The 20,879-nt window shown below is 38.1% G+C and overlaps 2 protein-coding genes across 3 annotated transcripts in view; one reads left to right on the forward strand and one right to left on the reverse strand.

The window, feature by feature from the left end:
• Positions 1–180: 180 nt before the first annotated feature.
• The window catches only part of LOC107046286 (protein FAM177A1), a 21,418-nt gene continuing 719 nt past the window's right edge, over positions 181–20,879 (reverse strand). Inside the window, exons 3-4 of one of the 2 annotated variants that reach the window (XM_015268876.2) lie at positions 19,528–19,840; positions 181–830 (exon numbers count right to left, since the gene is read on the reverse strand). In XM_015268876.2, the coding sequence (XP_015124362.1) occupies positions 19,574–19,840 (267 nt within the window). In that variant the 3' untranslated portion in view covers positions 181–830; positions 19,528–19,573. Of the gene's footprint in view, positions 831–19,350; positions 19,841–20,879 lie in introns of those variants that run through there. The other variant, XM_015268875.1, reaches the window with a different exon arrangement.
• Positions 4,459–5,703, forward strand: LOC107046285. The gene has a single exon (XM_015268874.1). It carries the CDS (start codon positions 4,459–4,461, stop codon positions 5,701–5,703), a length of 1,245 nt encoding a protein of 414 aa, XP_015124360.1.

Here is a 20,879-nt window from a genome sequence, read left to right on the forward strand (position 1 = left end):
ATCGATTCTTTTCGTTTCATGGCAAGCAGTCTTCAGAGATAAGCCAATTACCTTGATAATGATCACAAAGAAATTACAAGAAAATATCAGCCCGATTCAACAAAATTTGGTTTGCTGTGCCGGAAGGGTGTATTCCCCTATGAATTCATTGATGATTGGAGTAAATTGGATGAAACTACATTACCAGAAAAAGTAGAATTTTATTCCAAGTTGACGGATGTGTATGTATCTGATGAAGATTATCAACACGCTATAAACGTCTGGAATGAGTTTCATATCAAGACGCTGGGAGAATATTGAGATCTTTATCTTCAGACTGATGTCTTAAGATGTTGATGTCTTATTGTCAGCTGATATATTTGAAAATTTTCGCCGTAGCTGCTCTTCTACGTATGAACTGGACCCATTGTATTATTACACAGCACCAGGATTAGCTTTCGATGCAATGTTGAAATACACAGAAGTGAATTTAGAGCTTTTCACTGATTCTGAAATGATACTATTCATTGAGAAAGGTATCAGAGGTGGCGTATCTCAATGTGCGAATAGATATGCTCACGCCAATAATCCATTCATGGGTGCGTCTTATGATCCAACAACCGGAACATCATATTTAATGTACTACGATGTGAACAATATATATGGTGCTGCGAGGAGTATTAGTTTACCCTATGATTCATTTTCATGGGTTGATAGCAGTTCTGTAGATGTTTTGAATGTTCCTGATGATTCTCCGGTTGGCTACATCCTCGAAGTTGATTTGGAATATCCTCTAGAATTACACGAACTACATAAAGATTTTCCTCATTGCCCCGAGCATTTTATCCCTCCTGGAAGTAAACATGCAAAATTAGTGACCACACTTTATGCGAAAAAAAAGTATGTAATACATTATCGGAACTTGAAACAATACACAGCTCTTGGCATGGAACTAAAACATATTCATCGCATCTTGAAATTCAATCAGAAGCCCTGGTTAAAATCATATATTGATCTGAATACAGTTAAAAGACAAAAATCAATGAATGAATTTGAGAAGAACTTTTATAAGTTGATGAATAATGCGGTATTCGGAAAAACAATGGAAAATGTCAGAAAGCAGAAAGACATCAAGCTTATCACGAAATGGGGTGGTCGATATGGCGCAAAAGCGTTGATAGCAAAATCAAATTTTCACAGCTGTGTGGTGTTTGATGAGGATATGATCATCATCGAAATGAATCGAACAGCTGTTTATTTCAAGAAACCAATCTATATTGGATTCACAATTCTTGATTTATCGAAAACGATTGTGTACGATTTTCATTATAGCTATGTTAAACACAAATTTCGAGCCGCCGCAAAATTGATGTACACCGATACAGACAGTTTGTTATATTTGTTTCAAGTGCCTAATATATATGAGTGTAATAGACAAGATATACACAAATTTGACACATCCGACTATCAACAAGATAATGAGTATGAAATACCATTGGAGAACAAAAAAGTGCTGGGTTTTATGAAAGATGAGAGCAATGGTCGAATCATGGTTGAATTTATTGGTCTGCGAGCGAAGAAATATGCATTTAGGATGTTAGATGACGATAAAGCTAAAAAGAAAGCTAAAGGGGTTAAAACAACCACAATAAGAAAAATTACATTCGATGACTACAAAAGCTGTCTCCTTGATAATGAGCATATTTTTAAAAATCAGTATTTGATCCATAGTAAAAAACATGAGGTGCACACAATATGTCAGAAAAAGTTAGCATTAAGTTGGGAGGATGACAAACGTATTCTTTTATCCCACACCACAGATACAATACCTTGGGGATACAACAATCTCGTTCAATAATTATATTGTAAATATTTGAGATTAGGACTATTAATAAAAGAAAAGTAAATAATGGAAAACATTTCTGGTTTTGATTTTTGTTTTATTACCCATCAATATTTGTACATTGCAGACAATGAAAAAGAAAAATTTTTATACTTCACACATCGGATTCATTAATCCAACTGTTATGAGAGTCATTGAAGCCTAACCATTTCACAAACAATTTATTCCCCCGTTTTTTAATGACTTTCTCAACGAGATAGATGTCAGGATGTTGTACTTTTGCCAATTCTTCCTCATAAAAACTACCTTCAATTGGATTATTCTGATAATCCATCAATTTATAAGTAGTTGGATCAGTCTTTTGTATCTGCTTGATTTTGAAAATTTCTGTCGTCTAATTAGGTGTATAACCTTTTTCAAATACATGTTTATATTTGCTGATTCTCACTGGATCATTAACTTTAAATTTAGCTTTCTTGATATGATTGTTTTGATATTTTTCATAAATTCGGTGTTGAACGAACTTCTCGTTCCCACTATTCACATCCTTGGGTTTCATTTTGATTGTCCGATGTACTGTGTCGTTATAAGATGATATGATTCGAGGAAGTATATTCAGCCATTTATGTGATCCTTGAAGAGAAATTTTTTTCCACATTCTCTCTTTTAATGTTCGATTGAAACGCTCGCAAATTGATGCCTTCAAATTGCTAAAAGTTGAATACATTTTTATGTTGAATTTTTGTAGAAGATCTTTGAATTCTTTATTATAAAATTCTTTTCCTTGATCAACATGTAAATTTTTAGGTACACAACCTTGTTTGAGCACAAATTCCATTGCTTCAGATACATTTAATCCACTTTTTGTTTTGATTGGTACGGCCCAAGCGTAGTTGGAGAAAATATCAATAATTGTGAGAAGAAATTTATATCCATTATTTTCCTTAGCATATGTTGACATGTCAACGAGATCTGCCTGCCAAGTTTCATTGAGACCTCTGATTTCGACTTGACGTCGGGGATACTTCCTACGCACAGGTCTATGGAGTTCATCAACTAGAGCTTCTTTTTCCGTCTTGAACCTTTCTTTTTTTCCTAGGATTTTCACCATCACTTCTCCTGACACGCTTTACTCTTATTCCGCCTTCTGGTGCAACTGCTACACTGTTCTTCTCATTCAATTCAACTGAATAGTCATATATATCTGAACTCTCCAATGTTTTCAGTCTCTCATCTAATCCCTGAATGACTTCAAACTTCTCGGATATCAGTTTTTGTAGTGAGTTGATCTGTACATTTTTTATTACTTGCTTGAGTACTTTCATGGAAATGGCATCATTGTCTTCTATCGCATCAGCAATGTTGTATAATCTCTTATTCTTTAGATCAAATTGTCCGTCTGTTGTCAGCTTAAAGCCTCGTCCTGGTGGTCCTTGATTATTTCGATGTGTAGATCCTACACCAGCATTTAAACGTCGTCCAAACACATCAACACTCATTTTGAAACTGATACATTAGTCAAGTAATCACTCCTCATATATCGATCCGGATTCTCGCAGTTCCTCGATTATTGAAATTATTTCGTTATTATGGTTATTATTTCCAGCCCCTTGAGATGCATGTAATAATCGGAGTCGCTCCACCAACTCGTTTGGATCATCCCAGTACACATAATCTACGTTACGTTTGCTCTTTACAATCATTTGATTCGACAATCCTTTACCTCCGGAGGGATTTCATCATGAAATTCACAAATTTCTCATTATGTTGCTTTAGACCTTTCGCTGGATTGAAATATTTCCTATCAAGATGTGTCATCTTCACGATTTTCGAGAATACTCTCTTATCATGATCTGTTACCTTCTCTATTTTGGGATTTTTTTGAATAATATTTCGAGAAGTCCTGGAGTTTGATGATATTTTTCACCACCAATTACTATTACCCTCCCTTCAAATTTGATGGGTGTTATTCCAATCACCCAATTACCTTTGTACTTGCGAATTCCCGTTCTCAAGTCCAATTCTGCACTCCCACCTGAAGTATCAAATAATCGTAAATATTCTTGTGATAAATTATTTATTCTCCACAGAGTCAGAATCACCTTCATCATGAGTATTTTCCATTTCCATTGCAGGAAATGATGGTATGTCAATATTTGTATTCAACTCTGAGCGTGATGGTAGTTTTGTTGAGATATTTGAATCACTCAGGTCCTCCATTCGTTGAATCTTTATTGGAATATCTGAGTCATCTGTTTTCGTGATGCGTTTCCGTGAATTTGATGATTCGAGAGATTCCAATACCTTCGATTTCTGTTTTTTTCTTGGAATTTTAACTTGAGAAGTTTGATCTAAAAATGTTTGTAACGGTGTAACCACTGGTTTGAAAACTTCATTCAGAGTTTTTTCTGTGTTTTCCTCCCCCAATTTTATCAGTTTGTGCTTCTCACGAATTGCTTCACTCGCGTCAAGAATGGAAGACATCTTGAAAATTCAAAAATCTATTGAGTTCGATNGGAGTCATCCCCCCCAAAGACGAACAGTCGTCACAGACCCAGCAAGCCGCTAACACGTGAAAGCATCCAGTTCCTCAAGAGTCTGAAGTTGAGACCTCGAGTGTGAATTTATAAATAAGAATGGAAGACATCTTGAAAATTCAAAAATCTATTGAGTTCGATGAGTCTGTTTCTCACTATGAGATGCATACTCATCAACCCTTCGCCTTATCATCGTACGGGAACAATGATGAAATATCCATTACTGTGCAACATCAAGATTTATGTCTATTACCTAGCAAGGGTTACTTGTATATTTATGGTCGATTGACCACTGACAACGGGACAACACCAACACAGAGAACTAGACTCGTGAGTAATGCCATCTGTCATTTGTTTGAGGAAATTCGTTATGAGCTCAATGGAATGGAGATTGATCGAGCGAAAAATGTGGGTTTAACGAGCATTATGAAAAACTATGTTTCCCAATATCCCAACCAATGGTTCCTAATGGAAAATGCTGGCTGGATTAAGGATGACAGCATGGATAGCAGTGAGAAAATCACTGATAACGCTGGGTATTTTGATATCTCAATACCACTAAGCCTCTTGCTCGGCTTCGCTGAGGATTATCAGAAGATTGTTGTGAATGCAAAGCATGAGCTCATCATCACGAGATCGAAAACTGACATCAACGCAATACTTCAGAGACCTGTCAGCCCACAGAATCCTGAGGAGAAATGGAAGATTAACCTTCAGAAGATTGAGTGGCTAATTCGTTATGTGAAGGTTTCTGATGAGCGTAAGGTGAAGCTGCTGAATTTCATTGCAAAAGACACACCTATTGTGATGGGCTTCCGTACATGGGAATTGTATGAGTACCCTCTTCTCCCCACAACTCAGAAGCATGTTTGGGTTGTGAAGACATCATCTCAATTGGAGAAACCACGATACGTCATTCTGGGATTTCAAACCAACCGTAAAAATAGCCAGACAGCTAACGCCAACAACTTTGATCATTGCGGAATCCGAGATGTGAAGCTTTTCCTCAACTCGCAAAGCTACCCATATGGGAATTTGAATTTGGATATTGATCGTAATCAATATTCAACCCTATACAATATGTACGTGAACTTTCAGGAGTCTTATTATAGCAAGGAATCTGAACCATTATTGATCAGAGAAAAATTTATCACAAAAGCTCCATTAATCGTAATCGACTGTTCAAAGCAGAATGAGTATTTGAAAACGGGTCCTGTCGATATTCGTCTGGAATTTGAATCTTCTATGCCTTTCGCACCCAACACATCAGTGTACCGCCTCATCCTTCATGATCAGATTATTGAATATAACCCCATCAGTGGTGGAGTAAAGAAACTGATGTAAAAATTGAATTCGGAGGGTAAGAAATGGGAGAAATGGAACTAAATCAGTACAACTATGTATATTAAAACATAAATAAATTTTTTATTATCATTTTTAAAAAATCTTAGATCTTATTATTGTACATATCCTTTCCTTACAAACATTACTATGATAATCAATATCCTAAAACTATATGAAACATGTTTTGAAAACAGTCTGTGTCCTTTTGATAATATAGGATTTAGTATTTTCTCAAAAGAATATATTCTACGTTAGAAGCGGTCATGATCTCGAGCGATCTCTTCCCAAGGACCTCGACGGGCGGATCGATGTGTATAATCCCAATGCAACAACAAGCGAACTTGGGGCTCCAGTTGAAAACTAACGTTCTTCATACTCTCTTTCTGTTCACTCATATGCATAATAGTTTCAAACGTTTTACACTAAATCCACCTTCGCATCACCACGAGAACCGAAGAAAACCTCATACTCAAAACTGAGTAGCTGAATCGTATCCCGCAAATTTTGGAAATTTCCTCCAATCGCTCCTAATGTCTGAGACTATTTCTCACAAGGATAACATTTTTTCATNGCAAATTTTGGAAATTTGCTCCAATCGCTCCTAATATCTGAGACAATTTCTCACAAGGATAACATTTTTTCACTGTAACAGCTCTGAATTTTGAATACAAATCTTTGAAGTTCTTGCGTATTTTATTGATGAAGCCATCAACCGGTGGAAGTTCAAGTGGTGCGTGAATTACCAGTTTCGTTACAACTTCATCCTCATGAAGACAGTATGGTGGAACGCTGTGCAACCATTGAATCTCACAAACATTCAATGGTTCTAACTCAGCATCATTCACTTTCGAAATTTTCCCTCTCAGTTCCTCGCAGAATTTCTTCAACTTTTGTAGATGGTCAATACTCAGGATAATGTGGGATAATTGTTCGTAACGCTTGATACACTGCGAGCAATCACTTCTATCCGGATGTCGCTCAGCTTTTAATGTCTCATAGTTGTCCCATAGACAATGCAAATCACTAACCAGATAGTTTGCGAATTCGTGAACATCTTCATCAAAGTGTTGATGGATGATGTCTTCATCAGGGTTGATCCCCCCACTATTCCCATGATAATTATGCGTATAACAATAACGAGGACATATTTTTCTATCCCACTGCGGATAATGATTCTTGATGCACTGAACTTGATTTCGGATTGAGTGTGGATCGTTCAGCGTGTGCGAATTATATAGCGAATCCCCACTCTAACTTTCAATTGATGATTCATCATGGAACAGTCCAGAACCATCGAGAATATTCGAGAATAATCGCGTATCATATTTCATTCATATCTCGATAGTGAGTACCCCCACTCCGCGAGCTAATGAGCAATATGGATACCTCCACCCCTAGAACCGAACGATCGTGCCGCCCCCTACCTGAAATGAATCATCACACGCAAGTCTCGACAGGATTTACGTGATATCCCCGCCCCCATATGACGTCATACTCCCCTCACCACGCGTGAGTCATCATTCCCCCTCCGGGTGACTCAGCGATGACGTCATCCCTTTGAGAATATTCGACGACAGTGCTGCCATCTGGCGGTGGTGAGGGGTAGCTTGAGCCAGAACCTGTCCTATTTAACTACTATGCTTCCCTGCGCCTCAGTTGAATGGCCACCGCTCAATCTCCGGGTTATCCTTAGCTACTCGATCCCAGCAGCTCTGTGAAGTTGGCACCCCACCTTGATGAATTGAAACGAAAATTTGATATTTGGTGGATTTTGATCGCCACATGATAGTAGTAGCATTTTTTTTGTTTGTAGTTGAAAAATAAGCGCCCGATACATTTTCAAAAGACAGGAACTATTTCATAGTTACAGCTAAAAGGACATCGGATTCTTATCTGCAATCGTTTGTAGTTGATTGTAGTTTTGAAATTTTTTCAATCCGAATTCAAATAAATGTTCTATCGGTTTTTGTAGCCCAAGTGGGGACTGAGTGATAGATATAGCTAAAATGACGACGGATTCCTGTCTACAATCGTTTGTAATTGTTTGTAGTACTCATAGATTTCCAATCCAAAGGAAAAGAAGGACGTGAGGAAGATCACATACATAGGAGGATTCGTTTTTAGTTGTTTTTAGTAGTAAGAAAAATTGAAAATGAAATAGATTCTCATATTCAATCATTAACCCAATGTAATTTTAACTGTGAAATAGTTCCTGAGTGTTATTCAAGATTCGATTGAACGTATGTTTGAATTTGAATTAAAAGAATTCCATAACTACGTTCAACTACGAACGATTGCAGATTGAAATTTTCCTTCCTTCCTAATTTTAATCACCACTATAAACAACTACAAAGTAATTCTCCTAGGTATCTGATCTCTTCCAGGTCCTTATTGAAAAATAATTCCTCGATAGCATTTCGTAGAAACCATAGCATCGGTACTCAAAATTTGCTAATACTATAAACAACTAAAAACAATTGTAGTCAGGAATCCGTCGTCATTTTGGCTATAGCTATTACTCAGTCCCCACTTGTGCTCCAAAAACCGATAGAACATTTATTTGAATTCGGGTTGAAAAAATTTCAAAACTACAATCAACTACAAACGATTGCAGATGTAAATCCCAAATCACTCAAGCTCTGGCTATAAAATAGTTCCTAACTGTTTTTCGAAAATGGATTGAAGGCCTACTTGAATTTGAATTGACGAAATTTCGAAACTACAATTAACTGCAAATGATTGCATATGAGAATCTATTTCACTTCCGATTTTTTTTATTACTACAAGCAACTAAAAACGAATCCTCCTATGTAGCTGATCTTCTTTTCCATTGGATGAGAAATCTATGAGTACTACAAACAACTACAAACGATTGTGGACAGGAATCCGTCGTCATTTTAGCTATATCTATCACTCAGCCCCCACTTGGGCTCCAAAAACCGATAGAACATTTATTTGAATTCGGATTCAAAAAATTTCAAAACTACAATCAACTACAAACGATTGCAGATGTAAATCCTATATCACTTAAGCTCCGGCTATAAAATAGTGCCTGTTTTTCGAAAATGGATTGAAGGCTTACTTGAATTCGAATTGACGAAATTTCGAAACTACAATTAACTGCAAATAATTGCATATAAGAATCTATTTCATTTTCACTTTTTCTTACTACTACAAACAACTAAAAACGAATCCTCCTATGTATCTGATCTTCCTCACGTCCTTCTTTTCCATTGGATTGGAAATCTATGAGTACTACAAACAACTACAAACGATTGTAGGCAGGAATCCGTCGTCAGTTTGGCTATAGCTATCACTCAGTCCCCACTTGGACTATGAAAATAAATAGAACACTTATTTGAATTCGGATTGAAAAAATTTCAAAACTACAATCAACAAGCGATTGCAGAAAAGGATCCGATGTCAATTAAGCTGGAACTGCAGGATAGTTCCTAAGTATCTCTCGAAAATGAATGACATGATTATTTGAATTCGGATTGAAAAAATTTCGGGAATAAGGTCAACTACAAACGATTACAGATAAGAATCTTTCATTCTTCCTAATTTTTTCCACCATTCAAAACAACTACAACCAAATCCTCGTACATAGTTGATCTTTTTCAGGTTCTTTATGAAACATAATTTTTCGGAACCATTTCATAAAAACCATACCGTCAATTTTTTTCATTGGACTGACAATCTGCAAGCACTACAAACAACTATAAATGATTGCAGATTAAAATCCGATGCGAATTGAGCTGCAACTGCAAAATAGTTCCTGTCTTTAAAAAATGAATGAGGCGTCTATTTGAAGTCGGATTCGAAAAATTTCAAAACTACAATCAACTACAAACGATTGCAGATGAAAATCCGATGCCAATTGAGCTGCAACTGTAAAATAGTTCCTAACTATCTTTCGTAAATGAATGAGGCGTTTATTTGAAGTTGGATAGGAAAAATTTCAGAACTACAATCTACTACAAACGATTGCAGGTAAGAATCCGATGTCCTTTTAGCTGTAACTATGAAATAGTTCCTAACTGTCTTTTGAAAATGTATGGGGCGCTTATTTTTCAACTACAAACAAAAAAAATGCTACTACTATCATGTGGCGATCAAAATCTACCAAATATCATATTTTTGTTTCAATTCATCAAGGTGGGGTGCTAACTTCACAAAGCTGCACCTGCCGCCAACTATCTACTCTCTAGAGAGTAGCCCCCACCACGCAGCCGCTCCCAACTATCTACTCTCTACAACAGTAGATAGTAGATAGTACGGCTAGTCTAAGGATCAGAAATATTGAGAGTCATGTTTGAGATTGAGGCTAAATTGAGATGCCGGTTGGGGAGAAGTGGAATTGTGGAAGGAGGTGGAAAATTAAAACACGCGGAATTATAAAACCACACTGTTGATGTACTTTATTGTGGAATAACCCACGCATCTTGATAAATTAATAATGTTACACTGTTGAGTTGCTGGACAAAGTCAATTAAATGACGATTTGCAGTTTGATTTGATGAGTGCATTTGAAATGCACTGCACTTGAGATTCTCTCGATATTAAACTTGATGATTGACTCAAAATAATTGACGGTTAACTCGGAATCAATTGATTTTTGAATTAAATTAAATAGAGACGCTGTACGAAGCGCTAGACTCAAATATATCGCGTTGATGTACTCCGGTGGTGTACTCGATTGAGCGGTTACGGCGATACAATACTGTGATTAGAGTGACTCTCTCGGTGGCTAGAAAGATACTACTGACTTTTTCGGGGATTTTCTTCGTAGCTGACCGTGACCCCGACGGGTCCCAAAATTTTTCAAGATTTTCGTTGTGCCGGGTGACCGTTTGATTAGTTTGAATAGCTGAATTTCAAACAGGTCAAAAATTTAGCTTTTATCATTTTCAAGGGTCAGCACCATTGAGGTTCAAGTTTCAAGACCCATAAGCAACGATAAGGGTCTAAAATTATAAGGGTCTGAATGCCTCCACCAAGCACCCGGCGCCAACTATCTACTCTCTAGACGAGTAGAGAGTAGACAATAGCCCCCACCACGCATTTACAAGAATAGAGAATAGATAGTATGACTAGTCTAAGGGTCTGACGGTTTAAGGGTCAAAAGTTGCACTTTTAAATATTTTCAAGGGTCAGAATTATTGAGTCCTAATTTAAGGATCGGAAATTATAAGGGTCACAAAGATCCAATTAAAAGATTTCAAATGAAATCAGAGTATTTTCAGCTGAAAACATTCCAGGGTCCAAAAGTTTGAGCTCCGGGAGTTCAAACAGGTCCCAAGTGCAAGGGTCAGTCGGTTAGATGGTCAAATTTCTCAAGGGCCATAGTTAATAAGGGTCAGCATATCCCTCGCCTCAGCTATCTACTCTCTCAAAGCATTGGAGAGTAGACAATCTGCCCTGTCACCCCAACTCTCTACCCATTCTCTACTTACTCTCTAATCGTGGAACAAATAGAGAGTTGGACTCTCCACTGGGTCCGCTAGGGTATGCCCTAGACATTCCTTATATCACCGTAAAAACCATAGACGCATGGTAAAATTCATAGACTTATGGTAAAAACCATAGACGCATGATAAAATTCATAAACGTATGGTAAAAACCATAATCGCATGGTAAAAACCATAGACGCATAGTAAAATTCATAGACGCATGGTAAAAATCATAGACGCATGGTACAAACCATAGACGTATGGTAAAAACCGTAGATGTATGGTAAAATAAGCCTTAGATGCATTGCAATTACTATTTACCGTGTGTCTAGACACTGCCTTCGCTATCCATCGTCCGAAGCACCAATGTACCTCGAACATCTGAGGAATCATGACAGAAAGTCGAATAAATTCATCAAATTTATAGCATCACAAGGGTCACTTGAAGAGAGTCAAGCATCATGAGGGTCACTTGGGGGAGAGTCAAGTGTCACGAGGGTCACTTGAGGGGACAGTGAAGCATCACGAGGGTCACTTGAGGGGGGAGTGGAGCATCACGAGGGTCACTTGGAGGTGAGTCGAGAGTCATGAGGGTTCGTTGGGGGAGAGTCGAGGGTCATGAGAGTCACTTGGGGGAGAGTCGAGGGTCATGAGAGTCACTTGGGGGAGAGTCGAGGGTTATGAGGGCCACTTGGGGGAGAGTCGAGGGTCGCTTAGGGGAGAGTCACGCATCACGAGGGTCACTTGAAGGAAGAGTGAAGCGTCACGAGGGTCACGTGGGCGTGGGTCGAGGGTCATGAGGGTCACTTGGGGGAGAATCGAGGGTCATGAGGGTCACTTGGGGGAGTTTGTGAGTCGATGGGAGCGTAGATGGATGACGTGTCTGATTACCGACATAAAAAAAAAGCGAAAAACGAAGAAAAAAAATTCTAATTTTGATTTTTTTTTTCGCTTTTGGTAATGATTTTGAACGCGTGGAGATAATGATGGGGAATTTCTTAGTCGTTGAGAAGATAGATGAATGACGTGTCTGACTACCAACATGAAAAAAAAGCGGAAAACAAAGAAATTAATTGCAATTTTAATTTCTTTTTTCGCTTTCGGAAATGATTTTAGAAGATAGTCCATACAGACTATCCAGTGCAGAAGATTTTATAGTTGGATTATATGTTTTTGAAGGTGCTGATTCTGAATATGAAGTCCGTTTTTGCCAAAGCAGGTGCCTTCTATTTGTTCATAACAATTTAATTGTTTAAAAGGAGATATTGTTCGTCATTTTTAAATACGAATTTTTTGTCGTATCACTTTTTTTGATAACTACTACGGATGAAAAGATATTTGAGGCAAGAGTGGAACGAGCGGTACGTTAGCGCGGGCGCATAGCGCGAGCGCACTCCGATGCGTTTTGTCGAAAACTCGAAGAAGATAGAAAAAATTGTTTCAAATAAAAAAGATTTGTCATGAAATGTTGCATCAGATAAGTTTTGTGACATTTTTTGCTACTCATAATAGTTTATGAAATATTTACATTTTCGCGTTGCATAACGGGGAAAATTGATGATCCGGTCAACTTTCAACTGCAATCATCTCATAAACTATTGTGATTAGGGGAATTAGTTTATCTACAAAATTTATGCATCATCAAACGAAGAACATTTTTTGTATGAATTTTTTTTCTCTATCTCTTTTTATTCGCAAAATATCTACAGTGAAAGTTGGAAATGAGACCGGTTATGTCCATACGCTAATGTCATTCTGTGTCCCCTGATATGTCAAGAAGATTTTATTGTTGGATTATTATTGTTGGCGTTTGTAAGTTGCTGGATTGATGACAGGCTTAGTAACCAAAGAGGAAAAAATTAGAGCAACAATATTTTGTTGTGCTACGTTTCATTTTTGATGGCCCTAAAAAGGGCCGATTGTGATGTTGTTTATGCTGGGAGTTGCTGGAAATGGCCTCCTCCAGCAGCCACGCAGGCATGAATCCTCCGGAGGACGTCCACCCTCACACGTTTGAGCATCTCAGCACTAACATTGGTTGCGGCCGCATGCAATCGCGCTACCAGTTCCTCCGCCGTCTCTGGCTCTGTCTCGTAGACTTGTTCCTTTAGACAGCCCCAAAGGAAAAAGTCTAGCGGAGTCAAGTCCGGAGATCTAATAAGGATAGAAATTCATAATTTTCCGGAACACTTTATTCTTCTCGAATAGGCTTACCGTGCAGGCCAGTGGAGCGGGCCTCCTGTCATTTCATTCGTTTACCACTGATGGAACCTTCTAGAACCGTCTAGAACCGTTCGTGTTTACATCACGAGAGGTGACGATGGAAATGAAATAAATGAAACTGTTTTTGTTTTATTTCCATCGTCATCGCTCGTGATGTAAACACAGACGGTTCTGGACGGTTCTAGAAGGTTTCGTCAGTGGTAAACAAAGGAAATGAGAGGTCGACTTTATGTATTCTGGAGAGGGAGATTCATTCGCGTTTGATTCTTTGCCGGGGTTAGACGTGGAGTGAAAAGACATGGATAATTACACAGCAAGCGAATACGCTGATATGCACCTGATGTATGGCGCATGTGAGTGTGACGCAGCAGAGACAGCACGGAGGTATTGCACGGATTACCCCGAACGACGACATCCATATCCACAAGGTTCCTGGCTGTGGATAAGCGCATGCGAGAGAACCAGGTGGTGCCACCAGGTCACTGAGGTGGACGTCAACGTCATTGTGAAGTCGAGGAAGAAGTCTTGGTGCGTGTAGAGGAAGACCCGACAACGAGTTGTCGGAGGATCGAGAAGGCGATGGGCTGCCCGAAGTCAACGGTGAATCATCCTCCTGGAGAATTCTCTCCACCCGTTCCAATACACAAGAGTTCAGAAACTCGACCCAGGAGATGCAGAGCAGCGCCTGAACTACTGTCAAGAGTTTCTGGCCTTGCATTACCGGAATGAAAACTTTTTGGCCCAAATCATGTGGACAGACGGATGTCTGTTTACCAGAGAAGGCATTTTCAATCAGCATAATTTACATAATTATGCTGTTGAAAATCCTCACTCGGTGAGGGAAAACAATTTTAGACACGGTGGAAAGTGAACGTGTGTTCATTTCCAAGCTACCGAACTATGTGAATGTGAGTATTCATCAAGCCCGCATTCACACACATATGACATCGAGGCGGCAAAATAATATTTTTATCCTTTTTTGTTGTCAACAGGGCCAGCAGTACCTTGAATTCGTCACACAGACTCTTCCTGAAATACTGGACGATGTATCACTCGAAGGAAGACCTCGGTGGTTCCAGCAGGATGGAGCACCCCCTCACTGTGCTCGAACCGTCACCGACTTTTTGAATGCGCAGTTCCCTGGATGTTGGTTCGGTCGTTATGGCCCGCTCCACTGGCCTGCACGGTAAGCCTACTCGAGAAAAATAAAGTGTTCCGGAAAATTATGAATTTCTATCCTTATTAGATCCCCGGACTTGACTCCGTTAGACTTTTTCCTTTGGGGCTACCTAAANCCGGACTTGACTCCGCTAGACTTTTTCCTTTGGGGCTATCTAAAGGAACAAGTCTACGAGACAGAGCCAGAGACCGCGGAGGAACTGGTGGCGCGATTGCATGCGGCCGCAACCAATGTCAGTGCTGAGATGCTCCAACGTGTGAGGGTGGACGTCCTCCGGATGATTCATGCCTGCGTGGCTGCTGGAGGAGGCCATTTCCAGCAACTCCCAGCATAAACAACATCACAATCGGCCCTTTTCAGGGCCATCAAAAATGAAACGTAGCACAACAAAATATTGTTGCTCTAATTTTTTCCTCTTTGGTTACCAAGCCTGTCATCAATCCAGCAACTTACAAACGCCAACAATAATCAACAATAAAATCTTCTTGACATATCAGGGGACACAGAATGACATTAGCGTATGGACGTAACCGGTCTCATTTCCAACTTTCACTGTAAATATTTCGCGAATAAAAAGAGATAGAGAAAACAAATTCATACAAAAAATGTTCTTCGTTTGATGATGCATAAATTTTGTAGATAAACTAATTCCCCTAATCACAATAGTTTATGAGATGATTGCAGTTGAAAGTTGACCGGATCATCAATTTTCCCCGTTATGCAACGCGAAAATGTAAATATTTCATAAACTATTATGAGTAGCAAAAAATGTCACAAAACTTATCTGATGCAACATTTCATGACAAATCTTTTTTATTTGAAACAATTTTTTCTATCTTCTTCGAGTTTTCGACAAAACGCATTGGAGTGCGCTCGCGCTGTGCACCCGCGCTAACGTACCGCTCGTTCCACTCTTGCCTCAAATATCTTTTCATCCGTAGTAGTTATCGAAAAAAGTAATACGACAAAAAATTCGTATTGTAAAATGATGAACAATTTTTGTTCGTCAACTTCTTTTGTATCTCCGACAATTTTTGCAATATCTCCTTTTAAACAATTAAATTATGAACAAATAGAAGGCACCTGCTTTGGCAAAAACGGACTTCATATTCGGAATCAGCAACTTCAAAAACATATAATCCAACTATAAAATCTTCTGGAGTGGATAGTCTGTATGGACTATCTTCCAAAATCATTTCCGAAAGCGAAAAAAGAAATTAAATTTGCAATTAATTTCTTTGTTTTCCGCTTTTTTTTTCATGTTGGTAATCAGACACGTCATTCATCCATCTCCTCAACGACTAAGAAATTCCCCATCATTATCTCCACGCGTTCAAAATCATTACCAAAAGCGAAAAAAGAAATCAAAATTACAATTTTTTTTTCTTCGTTTTTCGCTTTTTTTTATGTCGGTAATCAGACACGTCATCCATCTACCCTCCCATCGACTCACAAACTCCCCCAAGTGACCCTCGATTCTCCCCCAAGTGACCCTCATGACCCTCGACTCACCCCCAAGTGACCCTCGTGACGCTTCACTCTTCCCTCAAGTGACCCTCGTGACACTTGACTCTCCCCCAAGTGACCCTCATGATGCTTGACTCCCCCAAGTGACCCTCGATTCTTCCCCAAGTGACCCTCATGACCCTTGACTCACCCCCAAGTGACCCTCGTGACGCTTCACTCTTCCCTCAAGTGACCCTCGTGATACTTGACTCTCCNTTTTTTCTTTGTTTTTCATTTTTTTCCATGTCGGTAATCAGAAGCGTTATCCATCTATCCTCCCATCAACTCACAAACTCCCCATTTTATCCCCACGCTTCCAAAACCTGTTCCAAAAGCTNACTCCCCATCTTTATCGCTGCGCTTCCAAAATCATTCCCAAAAGCCAAAAGGAAATTACCATTAAAATTATTTTTTCTTTGTTTTTCATTTTTTTCCATGTCGGTAATCAGAAGCGTTATCCATCTATCCTCCCATCAACTCACAAACTCCCCATTTTATCCCCACGCTTCCAAAACCTGTTCCAAAAGCTGAAGAAAAAAAAAATTAGGGTTTCGTTTTTACCATTCCTGTTTTCGAAAATGATTCTGAAAATGATAGATGGGTGAGAGGCTTAATAAAGCACATGAAAAGGATTTCCTGACGAAAAACTAAAGAAAATAATAATTTATTGCATAATTCCTTTTCTTCATCGAAAATGATTAGGGTCGCGAGGGACCCCAATTAATAGACCTAATCGTAGTCATGAGAAAAACCCAAAAATAAAGGAAAGAAAATTCTTCGGTTTCGTGATTTTATCTTTTTGCAAATTAATTCGCGGTGCTAATGGGCTGGAAGGGGTGTGGTGGCTACGTATCGATGTACTACATAAAAAAACGCTTTTTTCCAAAAAATATGAACCCTTTAAAAAAATATTTTTCGGCCCTGGAATACGTAATAACAGAATGTTTAAAAATAAAAAGTCAAACAAAGTTAAAAAATGAAAAACCAAAAAAAAAATGGTCTGATCGAAAAACCGAAGGGGAACGTTCGATTCCAAATTTCATCCTCTACAATACCTTCCGAGGAAAGTGATTGATTGCCGGACACCCTGTATATCATGGTCGATAAAATCATGAAAAATCATGTAATTAAATTAAATAGTAAGAATGCAACCAAAACCCTTAATTTCTGGACGACTGGGCGATATTGTTTTTTATTTATTAAATGTCGGTCAATAGAAAAAAAAATTGATCACATGATTATACACATCTAATATTATTGAAAGATGAAATAATCAGTACAATTTTGATTTTATTTATGAAATATTCAATGCTGGTTCAAATCGGCCAGAATCTAACCCCCGTGCAGAAATTGACCTGTTTACCCTATGATTCACTCAGCACGTTTCCCTAATTTGGCGTGTATCAAAGGAAACGATGAGATGGGCGTAGCTGCATAAAAACTCAATATCTCTGGAACTACTGGAGATTAGAGAACGCCAATGGTATCGGCAATTCTTCGACATCTACTCTATGGCATATGGGACATTCCATGTCAACTCAGCCACACCGGATTTTTTTTTTGTCTGGGAAAAATCATTGAGTAGGTGCATTTTGAACTACTACATATAGCCAGTGATCATGCAAAATTTCATTGCCCTGCCACTTTTTGTTTATGAGATAATCATTACGAAACTTAAAATTCGGAAAAAATCATTACTTCTGAATGGAGCATCCGATTTTGATAAATAAAAAAAGAATTTTCGTTTTTTCTCGTACTTCAAGATAAAAAATACTTCAGAGCCGTCAAGAAGATCCTGATCTCAGAGCACTGTTCATCACATCCAGACTTGGGTCACATGTTTCGGCTTGGAGCATTGATATATCGGGTGGAGTTTCCGAACGCTGAAGATGTGTAGCATTAAGTTTAACCGTGGGGACAGATGGAGGAATGACATAAGTTGGAGTTCTCGTTCGGCATTGACCACAGATTTTCGCAGACAATGGTAAAAAAGGAAATTTCTCGTGTAGTTTCAAGGAAATCGGACGTAAATTATAACCGACGTATCCCTTCTCACCAGGAGCCCGCATTGGATTCGCATATCTATCACTCCGCGGCATTCTATGAAATCCGAAGGTATCAATTCCGATAATAAAGATCATTTCTATATAATCAACGTGAAAATTTCTTACCTCGTTGCAAGAATAGAATAAGATAGGAGCTCGGTAATCCATCCACACAGAATCGTACGGTGATAAAAAATCGATCGAGAAATTGAGGTTTTTCCTAGAATTAAAGCCTTGGAACCGACTGATGATGATAAATCAATTGATTGATTCCGTTTGTTTCTTCCTCTCATTTGTTTGATCATAATTTAGCAAACTTCCGATGATGATAATGTTCAATTCAACTATCTACCCTTCCAGTAAAAATTTCGACGAAAAATTTTTTTTCCGGCGCACTCTTTCTCCGTTACATGATGGTGTAGTCTTATGTCATCGTATATGAACGAAGAATAATGCTTGACAGACTCATTTCTTTAAAAAAAACCGATGGATCTCCCCTAAAAACTGAAAAACCCAAAAATTTCGAAAAAAAAAAATTTCCGGCGCATTGCTTCGCTCTTCCATTATGGCGTATTTTTTTCATATCATCTGAGGACATCCTCTATCATAAAAAAAATATTTCGATCGAACATCGAGCGGCCCTAGAGTGAAAAAAAATGAAAACGCGAAAAATTCTCGAAAAACCCGTCTAGGAGCTTCTTGACGGCTCTGAAGTATTTTTTATCTTGAAGTACGAGAAAAAAAGAAAATTTTCTTTTTTTATTTATCAAAATCGGATGCTTCATTCAGAAGTAATGATTTTTTCCAAATTTCAAGTTTCATAATAATTATCTCAGAAACAAAAAGTGGCAGGGCAATGAGATTTTGCATGATCACTGTCTATATGTAGAAGTTCAAAATGCATCTGCTCAATGATTTTTCCCAGACAAAAAAATCCGGTGTGGCTGAGTTGACATGGAATGTCCCATATATTGTTTTCAAATTTTTCGCATCTTGCCCTGATAGTTTGTTGTTGAATTTTTAATTTGTTTATCAATTAATTCATTGTATGTACATTCCACTTTTCTTTTTTCCCCCGTAATTTACACCTGTTTTGACAAAAAAGTTCTCTTGCACTCCCTTAATCACATTGATATTTATCGAGTTATAATTAAAAAAAAAATGACTCACCTGGCCCAACTTGAAAATTTTCATGTCGCATAACCAAAAAAAATTTTTTTTTCAATAACCACTCAAAGAATGATGAAATAAATCGATAATATATTAAATTTTTCTCGAAATTTGGAAAAAGTCTTTTGATTTGATCGAAATAGTATGGAAAGCCCTATATTCCGAAAGTTAATTTCTCATGGCCTCTGCATATTGCATCATGATCGTTGTTATGCCGTAAAAAATGGGGACAAAAAACGTTACATACTTTTTCTTAAGGGATTGTTGGAGTTAAGGGATTTTTTGAATCAATATTATAGTTTCGTTGCAGGCTGGCTGATGTTGATGAGATCGTGCCCTTGTTGCACGGTCCACCCGCCCATCTGTAACTGCTCTTTTTCGCTCTCTGCAATAAGAATTCTCTGCTGCCTGTGATATTCATTGATTGCAAACTGGTATTTTGGAGATGTTATTCCGAAGAAATCTGCCAAGGCTTCTCCAACGTAGTCACAACCCTGTAGGAGTTTAAAACTGAACCACGTTGTCTGATGCCAAATCCAGGGAAGCCACTGGAGAGTGTTCTACAGTCGCAAAAGAATAATAGAGTTTAAAGTAGTCTAAACGTAAATTGGATTAGAAAATTTAATTTTTTAGATTAAAAGTTTAATGAATTCTATACAAAAGTCAACAGAAATAGAAACATTCTGGTTGAATTGGTGCTCCAGCGGTAGTAGGGGAGGTCGGCTAAAACGGACACTTTTAACTTTTTTTCAAATGTTAGTGAGGGGTTGAAATATTGATGAAATTCAATATATTTTTTTTTAATACAAAGAACACCTCTTTCCCTTTGTGACGAGCCTAAATTGAGCTCCATTGATAAATTTGGTTGTGAGTTATGAATAATTTTAAAAAAGTCTAAAGTGCCCATTTTACCCCACCCTCTCCTTTAGTATTATTAATAATACTATACTGAAAAGATCAAAATCCAGAAAAATCTCGACAAATCATTAAAAATGGATAAAAATTGTATAATATACAAATAATTGACTGACGGCGGTGGCTGCGTGGTTAGAGTGTGGAATTGGAATGCGGGAGACCCGGGTTCGATTCCAGCTGGGGGGGCCAAAATTTGTGACACTCTAAATCTCACGGTTTCATTGTCGAGCGGGAGTCTCGCAAAAGACGACTGTACCTGGGCAGGTTTTTCCCTCAAAATGAGGTTTTCCCTTGTCCTTTCGCGAATGCGGTACNGGGGGGGGGGAGGGAACAAATCGTAAAGACCCGAAAGGGTATACGAGAAGAAAATTTTTTTTTACAAATAATTGCCGATGTAAAACTTTTCTCATGAATAATTTATGTTTCTGCGTGCCCGGTAAGGCACGATATATCGGAAGAACCTAACCAAACGAGAACCTATTGTTTAAAAAAATGATTGAAGGAAGAATTCAATGAATTAATTTTTTCACTCCTCAAAGTTAGAATTCATGAAAAAAATTATCAATGATGAATAATTTTTTTTTGTCTTTTTGAATTTATTTTTCCTCGTTACACTGAACAACTCAAATAGAGTTTATTCATACTACTTTAAGGTGTTTCGTCTGTATTTCTCAGGTTAGGGGG

Source organism: Diachasma alloeum, unplaced genomic scaffold (assembly GCF_001412515.2).
Source record: "Diachasma alloeum isolate Michigan unplaced genomic scaffold, Dall2.0 Dall_scaffold_01274, whole genome shotgun sequence".
Classification (NCBI taxonomy): Eukaryota; Metazoa; Arthropoda; class Insecta; order Hymenoptera; family Braconidae; genus Diachasma; species Diachasma alloeum.